General features: G+C 40.5%; 2 protein-coding genes across 16 annotated transcripts in view; one reads left to right on the top strand and one right to left on the bottom strand.

The window, feature by feature from the left end:
• The window catches only part of arhgef7b (Rho guanine nucleotide exchange factor (GEF) 7b), a 15,888-nt gene extending 6,095 nt beyond the window's left edge, over positions 1-9,793 (bottom strand). For 2 of the 4 annotated variants that reach the window (XM_069520520.1, XM_069520522.1), the window contains exons 1-10: positions 9,629-9,793; positions 8,387-8,470; positions 5,279-5,363; positions 4,879-5,003; positions 4,590-4,794; positions 3,572-3,663; positions 1,758-1,852; positions 1,112-1,207; positions 378-500; positions 127-265 (exon numbers count right to left, since the gene is read on the bottom strand). In XM_069520520.1, the coding sequence (XP_069376621.1) occupies positions 127-265; positions 378-500; positions 1,112-1,207; positions 1,758-1,852; positions 3,572-3,663; positions 4,590-4,794; positions 4,879-5,003; positions 5,279-5,363; positions 8,387-8,470; positions 9,629-9,793 (1,209 nt within the window). Of the gene's footprint in view, positions 1-126; positions 266-377; positions 501-1,111; positions 1,208-1,757; positions 1,853-3,571; positions 3,664-4,589; positions 4,795-4,878; positions 5,004-5,278; positions 5,364-8,386; positions 8,471-8,532; positions 8,696-9,628 lie in introns of those variants that run through there. The other 2 variants (XM_069520521.1, XM_069520523.1) reach the window with 2 other exon arrangements.
• LOC109640090 (protein-tyrosine kinase 2-beta-like) lies at positions 9,782-23,153 on the top strand. 12 transcript variants are annotated; one of them, XM_069520510.1, is made up of 31 exons: positions 9,782-9,923; positions 12,545-12,693; positions 12,845-13,097; positions 13,236-13,414; positions 13,528-13,615; positions 13,740-13,819; positions 13,986-14,048; positions 14,455-14,509; positions 14,616-14,756; positions 15,000-15,071; positions 15,277-15,378; positions 15,655-15,772; positions 15,971-16,013; positions 16,313-16,338; positions 16,537-16,584; positions 17,148-17,242; positions 17,378-17,459; positions 18,275-18,375; positions 18,557-18,672; positions 19,035-19,135; positions 19,329-19,418; positions 19,512-19,716; positions 19,982-20,081; positions 20,376-20,423; positions 20,827-20,952; positions 21,192-21,224; positions 21,558-21,582; positions 21,806-21,846; positions 21,932-22,066; positions 22,246-22,326; positions 22,602-23,153. In XM_069520510.1, the coding sequence occupies exons 3-31, from the start codon at positions 12,894-12,896 to the stop codon at positions 22,842-22,844; spliced, it is 2,841 nt and encodes a 946-aa protein (XP_069376611.1). In that variant the 5' UTR covers positions 9,782-9,923; positions 12,545-12,693; positions 12,845-12,893; the 3' UTR covers positions 22,845-23,153. The 12 variants fall into 12 exon arrangements, with proteins under 12 accessions (XP_069376611.1, XP_069376614.1, XP_069376616.1 ...); XM_069520513.1 differs by having other exon boundaries at positions 12,799-13,097; XM_069520512.1 differs by lacking the exon at positions 9,782-9,923 and adding an exon at positions 12,393-12,463.

Here is a 23,153-nt window from a genome sequence, read left to right as displayed (position 1 = left end):
TACCATCTGAACCTATACAGGTATAAAGTGCAAACTAAGCTGATAACATTTTAAAATGAGCAGTCGTGAGACGTTGCCATCTTTGCTTGTTGGTTGATCTGAGTAAACACGGACGGATGGACTCACCTCCATGTGTCTGTCCAGTTCTTTCAGCAGCGTCGGGTATCTCTCCAGTCTGGTGAAGGGTTTACTCAGACTCGTGGTCAGAGTCAGGATCCCTGGAGTGGACGCCCCCTTTGACTCCATGTACTCCCCGAGCACCTCACTGTCACACACACACACACACACACACACACACACTTAGATTTATGTTTCCTGTCTTTGTCTTGTGGTTTCTAAACATGCACACACAGTTTTCACTCATTCTCTGACTGTACCTGTGTTGTGTGAGCACACTGACAGCAGACGGGTGGCTGGAGCAGTAGGCCATGTAGAGGTTCTTCATCTGGGGAATCAGACCAAGGAAGAACCCCCCGATCCTCTGCTGGCTCTCTGGGAGTCTACACACACACGTTATGTCAACATTAGACTCCAAACTGCTTCTGCTGCCATTTAATCACACATACAGAATACACACAGATGCATGAAGGTTTATTTAAGGACATTGACATGAAAATGATTGCGTCTGTTGCTGCACTGCATTGGCAAATAAGACTGTGTTACTTCAGCCTCCCACTAGATGTCTCTGTCACTGCACTGACTAAATACATGACCATCCCACCATCTACAGTCTGCACTCTGCTTTGTTTTGATGTGAACCTGGAGGATGCATTGTTAGTTTGACAGGATGCAATACATCTGCAGGACAGAAGGAAAAATAATAGTGGTGCATGAGTCATACTGTGCTCAGTGACACAAATAAGAAAGATACAACTATTATACTGGCTATATTCAGTTTATTTTCAATCTGCTGGCAAAGGAAACATTAAGCAGTGCATGAAAGCCATTTCATCGAGAAAATACCTCTGCCTCAAAAACTGCAATTGACAGCGTCTGATATAAAATATATGTGAAATCAACTCTTCATATCCCACATGAGATTACAACCATGTTTGTAGCTGAAATCTATTTAAGTGAGATGTTGGCAAACAGAGGAGAGGGATGCACTGACTTTGTGTGTTCCTCTAAGGACTGAACCAGCATCTGTTGGAAGGTCGAGATCTCCTCCAGATTTCCTTGAATGTGACCGATGTCGACGCTGCTGAGTCTGCAAAGCAGAAGAGGATAGAGGAAGAGAGGAGGGACATCATTCATCATTTAAACATCTTCTGTGGGTAATCCTGATTAATTTGTATATTCACAGATTTCTGTGTTTGAATTAAATCTTTTGTAGAATCAGGGATTTAGAATTTAGATATGAGTAAACTGCAGCCTCATCATATAGACAAAAATCCTTTTTTACTTAAGAGGAAATCTAATCACTAAATGGTGCCAGAAATAAATCAGATCAATCAAATCTTGAAAAGTGCAGTATTGATTAATTCTACATATTGTAGATTTGATTAGGTTGATATAAATAAATCAGTGTATTTGACTTGCTTCAACATATATATATATATATATATATTCATTGGCTGTAATCCATACATATACTATAAATATTGCAATGGACAATACAGTATAGATGCAGTAAATGTACTGTGTATGTACACTAAATTCTGGGGAAATTGTGCAGACTATATTAGGATAGCAACAGATATGCTTGTGTGTATATAAATAAATAAAATAAAAACTAAAAAGGATCAAAATAACGGCACCTGTCTGTGGGGTGAAGTGAGCGCAGGTATGAGCCCAGGAGACTCTGTAGTTCTCTGGAGTATTCAGTCTCTGCTTCCAGGATGTTCTGTAGGACCTGACACACACAGAGACTTTAATATTATTTACAGTGATAGTAAAAAGATATGAGTGTCAATAAAATTCCCAAATCCTTTCACATATAGCAGTAACACTTATTTTGAAAATCTTATATTTCTTAGGTAGATGGTGATATTTAACTATAAACTCAAAGGAAGTCAAATTGTTGTAATCCTTGTATGGGACAAGTCAACTTTGAAGGGTGCAACAATACCTAAAGAAAAGCCAGTGAGTCAAACATTACTATTGAAATATAACTCAATTTTAACTAAATACACAGTCACTCAAATGCAATCTATTACTCCTGTAATGTTTTTTAATATGGCTTATGTGGAATACGTTAATATTATCTTAAACCCTAGACTGTGTGTGATGGATGATGCATCTCCACTTCCTCCCATTATCCAGAGAAAAGATGGGATGGAAGTTCCGCCGATCAAGGTCCCGCTGATACACGGGACAGACCAATCGTGAGTCAGTCTAAGTGTTTTTACCATCAGCGTATCAAGAACTATGTAAACTGACAGATAATGAACTTTGACGTTTTAGTTAATTTAGCAGATGAAAATCACTCTATGGGCACTTTGTTTTGTTGGTGGAGGTGGTATTTTGTAAAAGGCTAATGGAGGGAGATATCAGACCCTCAGGGAGCTGGAACACATTAGCTTTTCAATGGGCCTTACTCCACAGGCTAATTTGCTAATCTCTCATCAGAAATCTCACAGGAACGAGGTTTCTCTGCTAATGAATTGTAGCATTTTAGACAGATGTTGTAAAAGCCAGACTGCCACTGCAGCTCTGACACAAAATGAAATTGAGAGCATATTTTATAATTGGAAATTAACATTGACATCAAGCGCATGAAAACATTTACAGACAAAAACACACAGTCAAAAAAAGGCTCAAAGTCTGAATCCTCTACATGCCTTTGTTCTAAAGCTCTGAAAGGCTCGATAAGAAAAAGGAAAAAATATTCTTTATTTATAACTTTTTTCCTCTTTCATTCTTGTTTACAGCATTGACGTCAGGCAGGGTCTGTGTCTGTGTTTGCATGTGTGCCTAAGTGTGTGGGACACTTAGGTACTCCAACCAAAGAATATGGACTGTCTAGAGTGACTGTGCAGCTTGTTACATTATTAAAACGCACGCACGCGAACACCCACCCACACACACAAACACACGCAGGCAGGAGACAACCCTGGGGCAAGGCTGCCCCAGAAACCACTGAAATGGAAGCAATAACCTACTTTACATCTGCTGCACTCACTCACTCACACTCACTCACGCACACACACACACACACACACACACACACACACACACACACACAGATGACATATGCAGTAGTGCCATGCAGCCCCCACAAATCAAACCATGCTTGTACACACACACACGGTCAATGGCTCCACAATCATTAATTGGACATGTGGATGAAAAATAATTGATAAAAGCAGACACACACACACACACACATCCATTAACTGGGTTCACTCCAGCAGTCTAAGAGCTACACGCAGGAGATTATTTATTTAATTTGTGGGTAATGGCATCTTCAAATATTCAGATTTGTTTCCCGTCCCATTTCAAACCTTTTCCCCAAAACGTCTACGTTCTACCCAAAAACAATTTGGGAAATAATAATCAACAGATTTTCTTGCATGAGCATTTGACAATTAACACGCAGACACAAACATGGTCTCTCCAGAATGATGCTCACCACGTTGTAGTACGTCTTACTGATGATCGTGGTGTCAAAACCCTTGGGTGGGCTTTTTAAAGTCCCAGACTTTGGCTTGTCTAATGTTTTATCTGAAAGCAGAAGGAAGGTTTAAAGGTCAGTGGCAGGAAATGGAGACACATACAAAGAAAAGAAAATGGAGACAGTAAAAGTTGTCATATCCTTCAGTTCAATATTGCTCTTTGGAGATATATAAATGTACAACCAGAGGAGTAATGACTATTTTCTAGATACTGAGTGTATTCATGTAAATCTCAAATCTGACTGAGCAGAGAAGGTAAATAGCTATTTGAAGTTGAATCTGCAACAATTAGGATGCCTTTAAAAACACAAAGAGGACAAACAGGAGAAACCTTTACAATCTATTCGTCTTTATTTTGTGTAAGGGGTCTTCTTAGAGATGCAGACTAAGGCTCAGTGAATTATGTCAAGACGACTGTTACGTAGAAGATTCTTCCTTGTGCTGGACAAACATTTACAGGCAGCACTACTTTGCATCTCTCCGGTACAAACCAGCTTCATCTCACAAATCAAACAACTCCCACTGAATGGTCACTGCATGAATGCATGTGCTGCTACTCTGTACGCTGTGATCATGGTCCTTGTTTGCTGTTGTGAAGCGTTAAGTCAGGAAGTTCTTTTTCTATACAGCAGCTCTGGAACTTCCGGTCATTGTGTGCTTGTGGGGCTTCCTTTCTTGTTTCCTGCCTCACACACAACTAACCAACACAATCAGGCACAGGGATGTGGCAGCAGTTGGATATTTGAGCCATTAAATCCAGAGATGAATGGGATTAAGTTTCTGAATTAAAATGTTTTCTTTTCATTTGCTAAATTACCGGAGTGTTCGGAATCAGCTTTAGGACGCAAAAAGCAGTTTCAGATGTTAATCTGAGAGATTGAAACAGGAACAGCAACCAAACCATCTACTGAGGACAGGACTAGTTTGAGGAGAATAGAAATATGATTTTGGGAAATGAACAAGAGCTTCACCCACCACTTCCTTTAAGCTCCCGCACATAGTTACTGGGGAACCATCCAGATTTGCCGTTGTACGAGCCTTCCCACCAGCCCCCATCCTCCTGCCTGCTCACGCTGATGATGTCACCCTTGCCGAAAGAGAGCTCATCCTCATTGGTCTGCTGGAAGGGGAAGCGTGCCTTGACCAGCAACTGGACACACCCACTGCCCTCCGACATGTCCTAGGAAGGAGACGGTTCCCGGTCAGTGTTTGTTTTCTACCATTACTTGTGAGTTATGTTACTGCGGTTGTCATGGTTACTCACCAGGCTGCGGTACTGAGGCTGATGCAGTTTCGAGGAGCGACTCTGAGTGTTGAGAGAATCAAATGACTTGATCCTGGATGTTGAGGAGTGCGACACACACACACTGTCCTCAGAAACACCTAAATCTGCAAATGCACAATATTCTAATGAGCAGTTTTACTAAAAAAAAATTATGTCTTAAACATTTGTCTCACATGACATAATACTAATAAAAAGTTTTATCAAAATAAAATGATTCTGTATCTTGGTCAGTTCTCTATATGGTTTTACAATTGGAACTATTTGACAATAACATTGAAAATATACATTTATAGAGCACAATGCAAAATAAAAGCACTGCAAAGAAGAAAATTGAGCTTCAGAACACACTGACACATGCACAAAACCACAATGATCTTGCCTTCAGTAGCTTTGTTCAGGGCGACCAGGCAGTTCAGCACCTTGGTGAAGTTCAGCCCCTGCAGGAGGTCACTGACCTCGAAAGGCTAAAGGAGAGAAAACCGAATAAAGACCATGAGATACGTCTAAGAACAGCGATAAGAAAGTGTCGAGGGGTTCGAGACAGGAGAGACACGTTCATTATAAATTCATGGAGCAACGTCACAAAGCTTCCTTGACATTTCCACGCAAGTATCTCATGCAGGGAATATTGTGGTGGATAGAGAGGAAGGAACCTACCACCTTATTATTGTTGAAGAGTGGAAGTCTGTTGATTTACCTCCAGTACATGTTTGGTTCTCTCAGCTTGGGCTTCTAGCAGCCTCAGAGTCTTTTAGGATTAGTAATCAGGTGGATATATTTTTAAAATGGCAAGTGCCAACATCAAATAAAAATCCCTTGAAACTTGCGACCAGGCACCAGTCCTTTAATATACGATTTACCTGCGATATAATCCTGAACCCATTTGGTGACACTGTAATTTTTATATTCACTGTTTTATCTGGTGTGCGTACATGTACCCTATTGTGTTGTTTAAGTTCCGCTCTGTGTCCCCGTCCCCATTGTGGCTGTCATTGTTTAAAAAACAAAAAAGGTGTTATTCCTAAAAAAAGAAGTTTGTCAGCTTAAAACTGAAGAAACACTGAGTTTAGTGGAGGTTTACATCCCTGCTCCAACTGCAGTCTGGAGCAGGATTACTCAAAGTCTGAGCTCCCCCTTGTAATCTCCCCATCACACACACACACACGAGCCATAATCAAAATACCTCTGAAGCCCCTAATCTTGTGTATACTCCACACACTGACTTCAACGTTCCCAAAGCACGAAGGTGGAGCGATCTGAGGCGTGAAAGGCAAAACTGAAATATTCTGATGAGGAACTTTACAAATTCAAATTGAACAATAAGAATTCCTCTTTTTCCTCAAAATGTCTCAAAAACACAGTGTTTTTAATGTGATCCACTGGACGTGATGTACACACACGTCCCGATCAAAGTCAAAGCAGTGTCAAACACCTGTGCTACTGTTGCATGCACACGTTTTACTTCTTCCGAGATCAATACATTTGATTAATACTTAAATCTGACACTAAGGATGACATGTAGCACGTCAGCAACAAAAACAGACCCCTCTAAGCTTCCCTACTAACAGGGAGCGCTTGATTTAGCGTCACAGAGGAGGCCCACTAAATGCACAGGATCAATATCTCCATCCGTTTAGGTTTAATTAATCGCAGCAGCCGAATGTATGTTGCCGATTGTTTTTCTGACGAATCGTGCGGCTGTGTTTAATCGTGGAGTCAGAGGTCATCTGCGCTCACACTGTTGCCTCTGTTATCCTCCTCCCATTGGACGGCCGGTGGCTCTGGCTCGTCCTCTGCCCGTTCCGTTGACAGTCTGGGAGAATTACTATGCTGATGTCAGCCAGGCTGCTGGTTAATGGAGGCCTTGGCTTCCAGCAACATGGCAGACATGGCTCTAATCAACCTGATTGGAAATATCCACTGGCTGCCTGGCGTATTGCATTACATCAGCCCACCCCTCCTCCCTTCCATTTCATCTTCTCACTCTCTTTTCCATTTCTCCTTTCCCACAGATTTAAAGCCTCTTCTCCTCATCAATTTGATTATTGAGGTCTGGAGGCAAACCAAGTTAAAGATCTGCAGCCTACGACTTCTGAGTTACACAATCTGAGGTTTTTCATTATGTTTTTTTCCATACATTCCATCAATTGTGTGTGTGTGTGGGTGGTGTCACTTCGTACCACATTACTCACCCGCCCCCTTCACACCCACAGGATATAAAGTGGCTTGATTTACTGTTGTGCAAACACACACACCCTTTAGAACTCTGATAACAATACAGATATGATTTCAATAAACACGCCATCAGCTTAATATTTCTATCTTGATATCAGCATTTCAAACTTTATGTCTTACAGCTTCTGTGCAGAATTATTTATTGTTTCCCACAAAGATTTAATCTTAGTAAGAAACACTTTTGACAGAGTGACTACAAAATGCAGTTTGGTAGTGTCTTACTCAGACTATTGTGTTAATCAGGTTAATATCAGAATATATCCAGTGATTACACTATAAAAGCACTGCTGGAGCCGACAAACCTAATGATCACCAATAACAACAACATCTATGCATGTCACCAGCATCATGTGCTACCAGAGGGAATTAAAATGCTGTGAAATCCAAATAATATTTAATCAGAATTATTCATCAGATTCCCACAAGCGCAGCATGTTTGATCAGCCTCTGCCTCTTGTTTTTTCAATAACTACAAAGCAACTGCATCTCGTTCTCGAGCAGCAACAACATGTTAAACCAAGAACTGAGAAGCCCCGACTGGACGTTTAACTATATTATTACTGGAAACTCCATTTTAACTCTTTCAATCACTAAAAGTCAGAAACTACACAGTGCCTTCATGCTTTCATACCCTCCATTCTGTAATAATAAGGATACACAACCTTTTCTTACATAAAGAAAGTTGTACCTCTTTCTATCAAACGTAATTCAAACAAGTTTTATCGATTGGTCTTATTAATGGGCAATAAAAGAGTAATGCTAACTTTTGCGTTGCCAGGTTCTTAAACACCACGAGACCTTTACCTGGACCACAGGTTTTGATTAAAAGTCATTTATAAATGAACACATTTACATTAATAATGATAATATTATAGCAGACTTCCAAAATGTATAATAAAAGAAATATACTTATAACCCCTAAAGAAAGGGTGATTCATGTAAAAGTTGCAGGAGGAAACGTGTTGACAGGCTGGAGGAACAGGGGAAACAGAAGATTAGGTGATAAAGATTTAAAAAACCAATCATGGCTGATGACAATGAAACATCTGAGAATGAATCCCCACCACAGCCACGTTCAGTCGTGATGCAGCCTCTTCGTCAGAATAAACAAAGAGGTGAACAGGAAGATAAACAAGTTGTGGAATCTGTTTTCATCAACACGTGTGAAGGTGTAGATGTGGCGGCGTCTGCTCGCTGAGCCTCATCACGTGTTCAACACACTGATCGATGGGTGTGAAAGGAGTCAGCTCACCTCCACACAGAAGGAGCCGCAGCCTTTAATGAACTCTGCGATGTTCCTCTGACAGTCGCTGTCGCTCCTCGGCTCCTGGAAGAACTGCACACACCGGAAGTGGCTGAATTAGCGTCAAAACACTGACTACAAACATGGATACTGACCTGGTACCGATGTGCTGTAATGGTCTTCTGCACGGTGACAGATCTGCTAGTGCACCTGCCACTTGCTGCTTGTTAGAGACAAGCTAGCTAAAGATAGGAGCCATGCTTCCGGGTTAAAGCTTCGAATTAAAACATAAGCGAAGACGTTTTCCTACATTTTGCGATTTAAAATGTGAATAAAAACTAAATTAATCACTTTGCCACTTTTTAGTACAGTGAGCAGATACCTACATGTTTATAGGCGAGTGTGCCTTTAGCTGTGGAAATGCTAATAAACTAGCACAGGAGGGGCGATCCAGAGCTGCTGACACGTTTATGCTTTTATTTTGAAATAAATGTTGCCTCACTGTTTCTTGAGTTGCAGAAAACTGAGGCTAACTTGACTTAACATCCACAATCTCCAAGGGAAGTTAGATAAGCCAGAAGAGGATGTGACGTCGACAGGTTCGCGTGTGTGTGTGTGCGTGTACAATAAGTTTGCACAATAGTACAACATAGTATTATTAAGTAATACACACATATCCTCCCTTATTTGCACAGGAGTCATGTATATTTTGTGTCGCTACATATTATTAGAAATAAATGTGCAATTAAAATAGATTACATTAAATTAAATAACAGTAAAGTAAAGAAAAATTGTGGCACAGTAATGGTGAGGACAAAGTGTAGACTGCTGTACTGTAGTGTTTCAAGAAATATAATTAGTATGAAAAATATTAGTCCTAGTAAGTAATATTAATATATGAATATATCATTCTTATATTTACATATGAAAGCAATATTCATATTAAAACAGTGTCTTAAAGGTAGTTTTCATACATTTCTTATATATATGGGTTTTTTTACAGCCCAAAAAGCCACTTTGGCTTTAATGATGAATGTGTAGTAACTCTGGTGTTTGAATCGTAATAAGTAGATTGCATTGATTTTTCTTTGATTCTCTGCTCTCAGGAAATGTTACACTCACAGGAGCCTTAAGTTCATTTAGTTGCAGCCTAATTGACTTTTTGTTTGTCCTATTATGTTTTCATCACAATGCACATTGTTTGGTGATGTATTATGTATTTTATCCTCCCACAGCCCTCCATGCACTCACTTTGTCCACTGTCCCAGGTCGGAGTCGCTCCAGCAGCCGGCACAGCACTGCTCCGTCCTGCAGGGATGTCTGGAGGAAACCCTCTGGGTCCGAGATGCTCTTCTTGGGGGACTCCAGGACCCCCAGCGTGATGAGCCATGTTACCGTCTGCTCAGCTGAATTCATGGCTGAGGGTGTGTGGTGTCCTGGATCAGCAGCAGCTGCAGCAGTCTTCCTCCTCCTCCTCTTCCTCACTGTCTGCCCTCTCCTGATGGTGCTTCCAGAATAAGAGGGGAGGCTCAGTCAGCTCCTCCTGGTGAGAACATCAGTCCCAGCACTGTGGGTGGATCAGCCTCTGGTATTAATAGAAAACACACACAGAGGTGGAAATGAGAAATAAAGCAGCTTCCTTCCTTTAAAAACACTCTCATGTCCTGCACTGCTCTCTCTATTCTTCTCTCTATCCTTCTCTCTCTCTCTCTCTGCTCGTGCACGAAGTAGCAACAACACCAGGGTCAATTTCACCACTGTGGGATGTGACTTCCTTTAATGATTTTCAGTTTAAAAGCCCTCACGTGATAAACAATCTGATCACAATGAAAACAATATGATTTGTATACTGACAATATTTAATTACAACGTGCTTAATGTGGACGAAACACAGGAAACTTACTACATCCAATTGGAAATCATATATAATTTGTGGCACCAGAAACATTTCTAACAATATCTTGTGTGACATATATTTACCAAAGAGTTAAAAAAACATAATCATAATTACAAGTTCTTTATTTTATTGATTTCTATTTTTCAGTTATCAAATCAAATAAGATATATAGCACTGGTCAATAGCCTAAAATATATGTATATATAAAAAATGTCTTGTCGGATTGCATTAATGTTTTTTCCATTCTGTGTTAAATATTAATTTCTAAAGTCTTACAGGATACTCATCTACGCAAGGTTGCAGTTGCAGTTAAGCTGGTATATCAGAAATATTCAAACTGTCCCATTCAATACCACTGTGTAGTTTACAATTTAACATCTTACTTCTTCAGGGCAGACAATGTTTTTCATTCATTTAATACTTTTACTTTGAAGGCAAAACCATTACTTCCATTTTAACTCGTCATATCTTTTAAAACTTGACAGCAGCATCACAGGACCGTCCCACAGATGATTAACAGGCTAATTAATACAAAAACTCCATTTAAAAATGTACATATTTAACATGTGGCTGAAACACACAGTGTTAACTCTAACTTTAGCAGCTGGAGTTGGATGAAATATATTTTATTCAAAGGATACTTACACTATAGTAATTAACAGAAACTGGAATAAAAAAGCATGCAAAACTCAAATAAAAATATTTTGTCACCTTCATATATCTAAAATTAGGCTTTTATTTAACTATTTACTGTTTCAATAACAAGTACAGGTTGAACTCAGATTATTGCAAATCTATATAACGATTAATACATATACATACATATCTTACAATAGATAATTATTGATTTAAGCCCTCAGACTTTTAATTGACTCTTCATGGGTCTTCTTCAGCCAAATGACCAACATATGTCATGTTGGTCATTTGGCCAAGAAGACCCCCCTGGTTAGTTAAAGAAAAAGGTTATATTCAAGACCAGTCAAAAGAGAGGTACATTTTCATGTGAAAACATAACTGCTAACTCCCTCACACAACAAGAAGACTGATACTCAGCTGTCACTGTGGTGTCCGGTCTGATGATCGCAAGCAAACATGGTTGGGTTGTGGGTGTGAAAACAAAACACCCAGCAAGATGTTCACTTCTACTGGGAAACTATATAAACATGTGAATTACCAATAAGATAAATGAGGGGAGGTAGATGAAATTGATGTAAATAATAAGCTCTGCCATTCAAATCTTAACCCACCTTAACTCATCTACCACCAACATCATGAGAAGCTAAGGAGAATCATTTCATTTTGAAAATGTCGCAGATTTCTAGACATCAGTCTATATTTCTGAATAACCCAACCAGCTGTCATGTCAGTGATATTATATTATCACAAACAGGATCAAACCATTTTATAACAAAAGGTTGAGGGCTTAAGTCGCAGGGGGAGAAAACAAGCAGGCCCTTTTTTTCCTACAGTGGTTGTTGCTGTTGTCACACATCAGCATGTTCTTCCTACAAACGTGACCCAATTCTTACACACACGGACGTTTCCGAGTAAAGCGAGGCAGAACAGAAACTACAGCGTTACAGATGTTAAGGTGTTAAGGATATAATACAATGATAATTCATGAAAGCAGCGGAGGTGTTGTGTCTTGATAAGATCAATCTAATCTGGACTGTTTGGTACAATGCATCATAGTTATTAACATCACCATAACTGATACTTCTGATGTATTGTGATACTTATTTGATTTCTATTTTATAAGTCATGCCCTGCCTGCTCTACTCAAGGATAAATCCTCTTTGTTCCATGAATATCTGGGAAGAATTTCACGGCTGTTGAGTTATTTTAGTTTCCACCAACAGACATTTCCATCTCCAGAGCCACAGTAGTGTGGTTTAAAACCTTTAGCAGCACTTATTGCCAACAGGTGAAATTCCATCATCCCTATCATCATATTGACGTAAAGAAATAACAGCATTGTGTGTTGTTAAAAAAAATTTTAATATTGCTAAACTGCAAAACATGTGAACCAAAAATCACTTGCACTGTGGTTTTGCTCATCAAAAACGTCAGAAGGGGAAGTGAGCCTTGCCTACTCTAGCACAGTGGGGGTGGGTTTTGTTTTTTTATTTGTTGGACTGTGCCATTTCATGCTAGAGGAGAGGGGGTGGCATGGCAGTTTCATCAGTCCTGTGAGTTGTTCTGTTAACTTCCTTATTTTTCTGCAAATGCCGTTTCCTCTTTTACTCACTGATGCGGTTCTTCTTCTTCAGACAAGACGCTTCGGACGACTCCTCTCCGCCTGTCGTAGAACAACTATATGAATAATTACAGATGCAACATGGGTGCAGTTTGCAGCTGGTGTTGACTTGTCTTCAGATATAAAGACTGACGGTACTTTTCTCATGCTGCTGCAAAACTGGTGAGTACAGAGATCGCAGCAGGAGTCGACTCGAGGGAAAGTTCTGCAAATTCTTCAAATCCGACAGAGAACGATTGTGATCGTTAGGTTCAACTCTGTCTCCAGCTTCACTGCATCCCTCCGTGTGTGTGACTGAAATGTGTGTGTGTAGGTGTGTCGACAATGTATGTCTCTGAGCAGTAGTGTGTGGAGTGTGTGTGATGTCAGGAGACACCAGCACCCTGTCCTGGAGGAGCATGTCTCCCACCAGCCGCTCAGATTCCTTGGATTTTTCTCCCCCGGCAACTGTCGCCAGGAACAGCATCCTCCTGGTGAAGATCATCAAAGTGTGTTTCCTTAGCAACAGCTCCAACCTGGGCAAGAACTTCAAACTGGTCCGCTGTGAGGATGGCTGGACTGTCAAGGTATACTCTACTTTACTTTACTCTACTTTACTCTACTCTGCTCTACTTTGCTGTACTCTACTGTACTACTACTCGATTGTACTCTGCTCCACTATATTTTACGATGTTATATTCTGCTATGCTTGATGTGTATCTCAGGATGTCATTCATGTGGTGCTGTCCAGTGGTTGTGTGGGTCCAGAGATAAAACACAGCCTGTGTTACGGCCTCCTCCTCAAACACCTCAAGTCCTCAGAGAAACACTGGCTGCACCCAGACATGACAGTGTCCGAACTCACTCAGCGCTATGAACAACAGCACCTGGAGGCCGAGTGGAGGTCAGTACTTCTGTCTGGTTTTTCTTTTTGTCTTAGTCTTACTTATTTAACATGTGAATTCCTCACAAGAAAGGAGCCTTGACTTGGAGAACCTAACTCTGTTGTTTGTGTAGATATGACCTGAGGCTGAGATACATCCCATCAGACTTCATGGAGAAATTCAAAGAGGACAGGACCACAATGCTTTACTTTTATCAGCAGGTCAGTGAAGTGCCAGTGTGTGTCTGTGTCCCTGTTCCCTGTGAATGTCCGTTAGATAAGGACTGGCCTGTGTGTTTATGATAGTTGTAGTCAATGAAACGTGTGTTCGTGTGCTTACCCACAGGTACGAAGTGACTACATGCAGCAGTATGCCTCAAAGGTCAGTGATGGGATGGCGCTGCAGCTCGGTTGTCTGGAGATTAGGTACTGCACAACTACGGCCTCGTGCACACTCCTGAAAATAATTAAGATATGTATCTGTCACTGCAATAGATTAAGATTAGATTAAGGAAAGCAGGACAACAACAATAATGATTCTTTACTGTTCATAGATGATAAAATTGTGTCACTGTATGTCTCATGTTCACAGGAGATTCTACAAAGACATGAATCCAAACGGACTGGAGAAGAAGTCCAACCTTGAACTATTAGAGTAAGATAAATGTGATTGTTGTATGTGCGCCCTTCTCCTCCATTTACACAAACTATGATTTTTCTTCTACATCAGGTCTATGTTATAAATGCACTAGTGTCAGATCATCTTCACCAAAAACAATTGTGTAAAGACGACAGTGAAACTGATTGTGGTTTGATGAATAAATGCGGAAGGAGAGTGAAATGAGAAGATGTGGTTGAAATAAAAACACACACACACAAGTCTCACCCTCAAGCTGGTTCACATTCATCTACAGTATAAAGCTACAAGGGCAGTATGGTGATCAGTGATCAAAGTTCCGGTTCGAATCTTGGTCCTATCAGTGCTGTGGAGTTTACATATCTTGCTCTTTATGCTTTTTTTAAATGAACGCTTGTTTCATGATCTGACTCTCCTCCATTAGGAAGGATATCGGGTTGGATGTGTTCTTTCCCCGAGAGCTGATAGACAGCATGAAGGTGGGAACAACTCATTTACGTGGTTTAAAACCTTCCATAATCTTCATTTTAAAGTCTAATACAGGTTGGACAGAATTAGCTAATTCAAAGTGTGTGCGTTTATCAGCTCAAGCAGTTGCGTCGGCTGATCCAGCAGACGTTTCAGGGCTACTCCACTCTGAAGCAGGACCAGTGCATGGCCAAGTTCTTCACCACTTTGGCTCAGTGCTACAGCTTTACACAGGAGAGCTTCGCCTGCCAGCTGGTGGTGAGTGCTTCAGTGTTTCAGACTCTATGACGAACTTGTGTAATTATAAGAAACAAATGAAAGGCTACTTCCTGGTAGTTTTCATGGTAACATTTGAGGCACAGCCTTATCAACTGTTCTCTGCTTCGACATGTTTGTGTGTTATTAATGTTTCTTAGTATTCTTAGATTTACAAGCCAAAGCAAATATTGGCCCGATAATCATATAGCATCCTGTGTATTTGTGTGTTTTCTGTGTCCGCAGCATGGCTGGAGTATAACAATAGACCTGGTCATTGGCCCTGAAGGCATCAGTCAGCAAACTGAGAACTCAACGGTGAGCTTAAACTCTCCTCTCTTCTGCTTTTGTCAAATTCTTGCTGATGTTTTTTTTCCATGTCATGTGGAAAGAAATCTCATTGTATATGATTAATGAGAGATTCTGTACATGAAGATCCATTATTGCAAATCAGCATCACTGCATTTCTTTCTCCATTTATTCCTTCTTCGTTTCTGAGTTTGAAATCTTTTTCTCAATGCAGCCCGTCTGTCTGGCTGCATTCTCTCAGGTGCGCAGCATCTCCTGCTCTGCAGGTAGCGACGGTCGAGCTCTGCTCACTGTGCACATAGAGGGAGCCCAGCAGGTATATAGCCCTCATGTCTCATGTAATACTACAGTAAACAGATGCATCATTTTATGTGTTTTCATATATTTTGGTTAAATTCTTACAAAGAAGGGTTCCAAATAATGAGTTTTTAATTAGGAGCTATTTCTTGGACGGGTGCAGTGATGTGTTTTTTTCTATTTGGACAGGGCCAGGCTGTGTCCCCCTGTTTCAGACCACTTCACTTTTCCCAAATTCAAAAATATGGGTCAGTTGTGCAAAGCTTTTCAATACCTTATGCATTAAACCCTACAGCCGCTGTCTGTGAACACCCCCTCCCTGGCTGTAGCCGAGAACATGGCCGACCTGATTGATGGCTACTGTCGCCTGGACGGCAGCGCTGAAGGCTCGCTCATTGTCAGGCCCAGCCAAGGTACGATAACAATAAGGAAATAGAAGTACTTATCCTGATTTCTATTATTTAACAACCTGTGATTGTTTTATTCTTGGAACTTTCATCCACTGGATTTCTGGTGTATTCACTTTCTTTTACACCTCAAATAACTGCTTTGAAAAACAGATTTTAACTGAGGCCTTTGTTTAATGTAAAATAAATGTATGGTTTTCACAGGCAGAGATACACAGAGACTGAAACTTCCTGACATCCCTAAATAGTAAGTGTGAAGAATCATACGTATAGCAAAGACTCTTAAAGGCCACTGAAGATGACACCCTCAGCTGTTTTCACACTCTTTAGTTTAGTATTTTCATTGGCGTGCTGGAAACATATAAATATCTGGGCGTGCTCTTTTCACACCTTCCTCCTCCTCTTCCTCCTTTACATTCTTGTTATCTCTTCATTATTTCCCTACTGCTTTATTGGAAAAAGGAAACAAGGCTTAAGCATTATTAAAAGGTGAAAGGTAATTGACTTCTTGCTTTTAAAAATTAAATGCTTCTCTGTCCCTTCCAGCAGTGCTCCCAGTGCTCCTGATGGAGGTTTGAGTCCAATCTATAATCTATAAATTCATTGATGTCTCTTATATTTAATATTAAAGTTTAGCTTTGTACCCATTCAGCTTATATCGTTATTTTATATTGTGCAAAGCAATAACTTACCTTGACTGATCAGCATTGATTTCACCTTCTAAATGCAAAACAAATACTTCTAATTTCTGCATTTTTCTTTAAATTCAGACTCTGATGTTTATGCTGTGATTCCAGAAAACAGTGCAATCTCTGGTGGTGAGTACGTCTGTGAACATGACATTGCATTCAATATTCTATAACCAGTCAATTGAGTCAATAAACCAGTCACTCTTTTCCTCCTTGAGAAGAAAATCATGACATATGACATTTTCGATTAATGATGGGAGGTTAAAACTAAAACTTAACTTAAAAAATAAATACCCTAGACTGAACCATCATTTCAGAAAGGTTAGGTTTTAGCTCTTCCGTGCCGCTCAGTTTCAGCCAGAACACGTGCCAGGGGTATAGGGAGGTGGATCTAAAACAACTTTGTATAATGAATTCTACTTCTATAAACTCAAAGTTTACTTCCTAAATTACCTGCAGAGGTTTGAACATGTAGCTCACCTACACAGCTGCATACCACACCGGTCTGAAGTGTATCGAGGCCTTTGCTTGCTTGAGGTACCTGAATGCAGCACAAAAATATTATAATGAGTCCACCCATTAACAATCTCTATCTCAGTTCTTCAAAGTTATATTTGCCTCTGTAGTATACACACAACTCAACAAAGTATTTATACACCTATTTCTTTGTTTCTCAATGTGTGTGTGTCCAGACAAACACAGGATATCCAGAGATGACATTGTTGTGGGTCAAATCTTGGGTGAGGGATTCTTTGGAGAGGTTCATGATGGAAAATATAAAAGCCCTGTAAGTTCACCTATTATGTCTCAGATATCATGCAAGGTATAAAAGTAATGCAAAATAATGCTAAGTTACACTTGGGAAAAAACAAAAAGTACACTATTGTGAAAGTGATGTGTGTATATGTGTGTGCGTGTGCAGACAGGGGAGATGATCCGTGTGGCTATCAAAACATGTAAAGAATGTTCAGCAGATGTGAAAGAGAAGTTTCTCAGTGAAGCTGGTGAGTATGAGACTGGAGCAGTGATTATTTCCTCTCTTAACACTTTTTCTGGTGAACGTCTCAGTCATGTGACAGCACGGTACAGCCTGCCAGAACTTTGTAACAGGAAATGTAAAAGTTTCCCCTTCACGAGTTACTTGTTACACAAACAAAATCCAAATGAAGTAACAAAAGAAGAGTGGTTTGATACATTTCAGAATTTTGCATGTTTCACCAGTCAGTGAGTTGCTGTATAGTCTTCCTGTTTTGTGGTTGTGGCTTGGTAAAACAGCTCAGGGGAGGCTGTGGTTGCCTCAACATGAGACAAGTTTGTTCCAGAGATGACTGACAATAGGTGTGGGTGTAGAAGAAAAACAAGGTACAGCATTATAAAGATAAAGTCAGCATGTGTCACTTTGAAAAGTCTATAAATCAAGATTAAGGTTGGTGATTTAGAAAACGTTATGGAATAGTAAAAAGTCATATGACTCCATGCCCTTGTTTGAAAGAACGCTACACTTTAATATCTGTGGACTTTTTTGTGATCTCTCGAAGAAATAATAGACGTCTTCCCAGAAGTCGAATTCAAAGTGGCATTCATTCATGTTTTTCCTCTTTGAAGGGCAGTGAAATAAGTTCTGATAATTGGATTCAAAGTAAAACTGAAAGCGTGGGCTGTTTGTGAAGTTGAGTGGTTAAGAGACAGACCATTTCAGTAATAACAATAATAGCTTTTCCTGTGGGTGGACTAAAAGTCACTTTCCTTCACTGGCATGACTAGATCATAGAAATGTAATATATTACTGATCAGAGGTGTATTGCTCTGGCTGTTGCAGGCTTGATGAAAAACCTGGATCACCCTCACATCGTGCGTCTCATCGGGGTCATTGAGGCCGATCCTGTCTGGATCGTCATGGAGCTCTATGAACATGGAGAGGTGTGGTTTCAGGTTTTTGTGCCTGTTTGCTCGAATGGACTGTTGTTAATCATGAAAGTTACCTGTATTATCTTTACAATACTTTTAGTAATACTAGTAATTTGCTCCTGATGTTAAGATGAGTCTGAATGCAACTTAGATCAAATCTTAAAAGACGTGGATGTGGATGTTTCTCTAACAGTTGGGTCACTATCTCGTGGAGCAGCAGTACATCGTGACCGGACCAACGTTGATCCTGTACAGTCTACAAATCTGCAAAGCCTTGGCTTACCTGGACGGACTCAACATGGTGCACAGGTAAAACGACCCATTCTTTATTTATTTATTTAGAAATGCATGCATCCTTCCTTCTGTCTTTAGCAACAATGCAATTCTAAATCAATTCAGCAAAGACGTCGAGCTAGGACGAATGCATTTCCCATGAGATGTTTTATATATTCTACTAATAAAAATGAGCTTTGTGTCACTCCTGACGGACATTTTATTATCATTGAATGTAAAACATTAAGTAAGATACATTCAGCTACAGAGCTAAAATTTGCATTAGCACAGATATTGACAGGAAATGTGCATGTACATAAAGCACTGATATATGACCTAATTTTACATGTTGTTATTTTCGTGTGTGAGCTCATGTCTGGTTCCTGTTCTGTCTGCAGAGATATAGCCGTGAGAAATGTCTTGGTGAAGTCGGCTGAATGCGTCAAGCTGGGTGACTTTGGGCTGTCTCGCTACATTGACGAACAAGAGTATTATAAAGGTACACACACAAACGTGTCTGTGTTCAACATATCCCTGATCTGCAGTGTAGAGAAAAGTTCTTGGGTTTAATTTATCTTCAGCATGCATGCACATTATTTCAGTCTTTCTTAAAGTAAAGAGAAATGCAATTAAAAATATATTTATATCTATTTGAGTCCATGCGTCTTTTCACATTTCTCTTCTGCTTGCAGCCTCAGTCAGTCGATTACCAATCAAATGGATGGCCCCAGAATCCATCAACTTCAGACGCTTCACCGCAGCCAGCGACGTCTGGATGTTTGGTGAGAAAATATCAAATGCAGGAAGATAAAACCAATTTTCTGTGGAGCACAAGAAAATTCAGCCCGTGAGTGTGTGTGCATGTGTTCAACCAGGTGTGTGTGTGTGGGAGATCTTCTCAATGGCCCAGCAGCCGTTCTCTTGGCTGGAGAACGGGCAGGTGATCCACCAGCTGGAGTCTGGAGTGCGACTCCCCAAACCGCAGTTCTGTCCACCCACCGTCTTTTCCCTGCTCAACCGCTGCTGGACCTACGAGCCGCACGCCCGGCCCAGCTTCAGCCAGCTTGTCTGCTCCCTCAGGTGCAGACACACACACACACATTATTTATGATTTCTCTTCCCACTCAGGGGTTTCTTTCCTCACTTCTTTTTCATTTTTCAAAGTTTTGAAGATGTTTTGATTGTGAAATTGTGGTTTAAAAGGTGGATTTTAATGGAAAACATTGTACCTTGAGGTCAATGTTTCTTCCTGAGATTGGAGAAAATTAAATGTTTTTTAAAGGGTTGGATGACATTTCAAAAGTTCAGATGTTGAACTACTTGTCTGTGTATGTGTATGTGACAGTGACATCCTCAGGATGGAGATTAAGCAGCATCCCAAGCCAGACAGGTCTCGCTCCCACCCATCATTGTTAGACTCCAACGTCACAAACCCTCCACCCAAGGTACGACACACACAGATGTCAGAAGCTCAGGAGCTAAATTCACTTCTAACACCAGCTTATTGAATCTGTCCACTAGATAAGCATCGTTGAGATGTCGATGAAATGATTGGTGTGCAGGAAATAGAATACACAGTTCATTTCAGTTATCTGCTATTTATGTTTGATATGTGATGTTGCTTTGTCATGTCTCATTTACAGATCGTGATTTTTAAAATATTTGCAATTTTTTTATGTGGATACGTTTTTTATTCACCTTTATTAAATGACATGTCCTGTGTTTCCCTCTCTCAACAGCCATCCAGAATACAAGGCAACACACTTCCTCGGGACATGCGCATACAGGTGACAAACACACACACACGCCACACAGAAGTGCTCTTACACATAAATATACTCTAATGTGCACTCTCATGTACATGCACTGTCCAAATGTAGGTGTAACTGAGCTATTTCAGTCCCCTGTTGGGACATTTTGTCCCCTAACAAAGAGAAAAGATGCTGAGTAAAGTCTTTCCAAATGATATAGTGAAAATGCTTGATATCAATATCAATATAATGATTAAACCTCCCAAATAACATAGCAACATGAGGGGGAGCTTTGTTGAGTTACCTTCTGCAGTTGAATGAGGTCATGGGACAAACGAGTACGTTTTAATAAAAGCTGAGTTAGACAAACAGCAAAAATATATTAATAGAAACCACTAAGTTACACTGTGTGTTTGTGTGTTTGTGTGTGTGTGTGTAGGCAGCAGAGAGCGATAGCAGGCCACTGTGGGAGAAAGAGAGAGCGCACGTGGAGGACACTTTACAAAGACAGAAATTAGAGATGCTAAAGGATAAACAGTGGCTGGAGCACGAGGAACGACAACTGGTGAGCAGTCACACACACACACACACACACACACACACACAGCACACAAGTCTTAACCCTCAAACAAGCCTTTGAAAAAAAAAAACTACAATTAAACACATACATTCATCTGTCAGTGGCCATAAGACACAGAGATGTGTGTCTCTTCAGGAAGATCTTAGACACATGACGTGTCTGAACAAATGAAAAATGTGACTCTAATGTTACACAACCGCTGAACATTTTGTGTTTTCGTGTAGGATCCTATTGTGCGACTGGATTCACAAATCAAGGTACATGCTCTTCTTTGAATTTCCTGTTGTGTAAATTTGAGCAGGCCGACTATACTAGTCTCTTTTTGACCAGTAGGAGGCAGCAACACACATAGAAATACACAGTAGTACATCCATGGGCTTTTAAGTGTAGTTGGGTCAGTCCCCAGACTAGTTTACTTTCCTGTTCTGGTTTTGTTTAAGTTTAATTTCCACATTTAACACACTTTGCAAAATCTTTATTTATTATTGACCAGCATTTTTCACACAGTGACATTGTTATCCACACAATGGTGTTAAATATAAAAACTCCTGTGTCAAAACGATGAGTTTTACTTCTCTGTCTTTTTACAGCCTCCTGAAAAAAGCCCGGAAAATGGTGAGTCCTGTTTATAAGACTTATATTTGTACAGTAATTCACTCAAACGAGCTTTCACCTTTATAGCCTGTTGCTCTCATAGTGTTTAAGCCACAAAGCACACTTTGATATCAGATATTTAACTGGTGAAAGACCATGACCAAATGTTCAATACAGTAATGTCCACATAAAGAGTCCATAGAGTGTCATATTTAAAATGTGTGACACTTTCTGTCTGCGTCAGGTCCTCCAGAGAAGCCCCCAATGCCTCCTCCAGTCACACAGGTAAAGACAACCAAGCCTCTAGTGTAAATACTATTAGATTAAGTAAATGTGAGTAAGTGTAAATATGGGTTTCTTTGTGTCGTAGCTTCGCCCCACAGCTGAGCTGGACCGATCGGGTGACCAGGTGTACACTGGCGTCATGGAGATGGTGAAACAGGTGGTTCAGCTGAAGAATGACATCAGCACACTGTCCGCTTCCGAGTACCCCAGCGCTGTCAAGGTCGGTCCATCAACAACCTGTGGAGCTTCTTCACAGTTTCTAATCATCTACTCGATTTAATCCTTTCTTTTTCTTTTATTTCCCTCTTGCACCTCCCTCGCTCTATCCTCCCACCCTGCCACACCCTCCCTCTTTCCCCTTTCCCCTTCCCCCTTCCCCCTTCTCCCTTCTCCCTTCAGGCGGTGGGTGTCACTCTGCGAAGCCTGATCCAGAGTGTTGATGAGATCCTGCCCTCCCTGCACTGCTCTGTCACCACAGAGGTACGTCCCACTTCCTCCCTCTTTGCAGCAGCCACTGTCACAAACATGCCTGGAGGAAGTGTGCAAAGTAGTGATGTCTGTCTTATTGTGGCAGAAAACACAAGTCTTAGATGCTGCAGACATAAAATCTGAGGGAAAGCCATCCTGCTATTGTTCAAATCCAGGATTTTTTGTCTTTTCACAAAAAACATACAAGACCTTATATATCATTAAAGAAAAGAAAAGAAAAAAAAGAATGCAGCATTGAAGTTTATTTTCTCTCCTCCCTGTTTAAGATCGAGGGCACAAAGAAGCTGCTGAACAAGGACTTAGGCGAGCTGATCAATAAGATGCGACTTGCCCAGCAGAACTCTGTGACCACGCTGAAGGAGGAGTGCCAGCGACAGATGCTGGCAGCTGCTCACACTTTAGCACTCGACTCCAAGAATCTGCTGGATGCCGTGGACCAGGCTCGGGTCCGGGCCAACTTGGCCAAGCCCAGAGAGGAAACAGAAGACACAGGAGATTCAGGGGAATGAGGGGCGGACACCCACGTTCACATGGATTGGATTTAAAAAGGACTTAAGAGTTTTAGTCGGTTCTAATAAAAGCTCAGTTCATATGAGAAGGGGCAACACTCTCTATAGTATTATAATATATTTTTATTTTCTACTAAACCACAGAACTCACGAAGGGGGAAGAAATAAAACTGTGACAATGTAAAAAGCAAAAACATTTGTACTGTTTACTCTTTTTTTTACGATTTAAGACAAAAAGGGACATTCTTGTTATCATAAGACAGCTTGTCAACATCTTGACTGTGACAATAAAGAAACACTTACAACAGA

The sequence above is a fragment of the Paralichthys olivaceus genome, chromosome 24, assembly GCF_024713975.1.
Source record: "Paralichthys olivaceus isolate ysfri-2021 chromosome 24, ASM2471397v2, whole genome shotgun sequence".
Taxonomy (NCBI): domain Eukaryota; kingdom Metazoa; phylum Chordata; class Actinopteri; order Pleuronectiformes; family Paralichthyidae; genus Paralichthys; species Paralichthys olivaceus.
This window is presented reverse-complemented; position numbering and strand designations above follow the sequence as displayed.

Coding starts and splice junctions, on each gene's coding strand:
- LOC109640090 (XM_069520510.1), top strand. CDS start 12,894: ATGTCAGGAGACACCAGCACCCTGTCCTGGAGGAGCATGTCTCCCACC. Junction 18,673..19,034: donor GGACTCAACATGGTGCACAG/GTAAAACGACCC, acceptor TTCTGTCTGCAG/AGATATAGCCGTGAGAAATG. Junction 19,717..19,981: donor CAGCTTGTCTGCTCCCTCAG/GTGCAGACACAC, acceptor TGTATGTGACAG/TGACATCCTCAGGATGGAGA.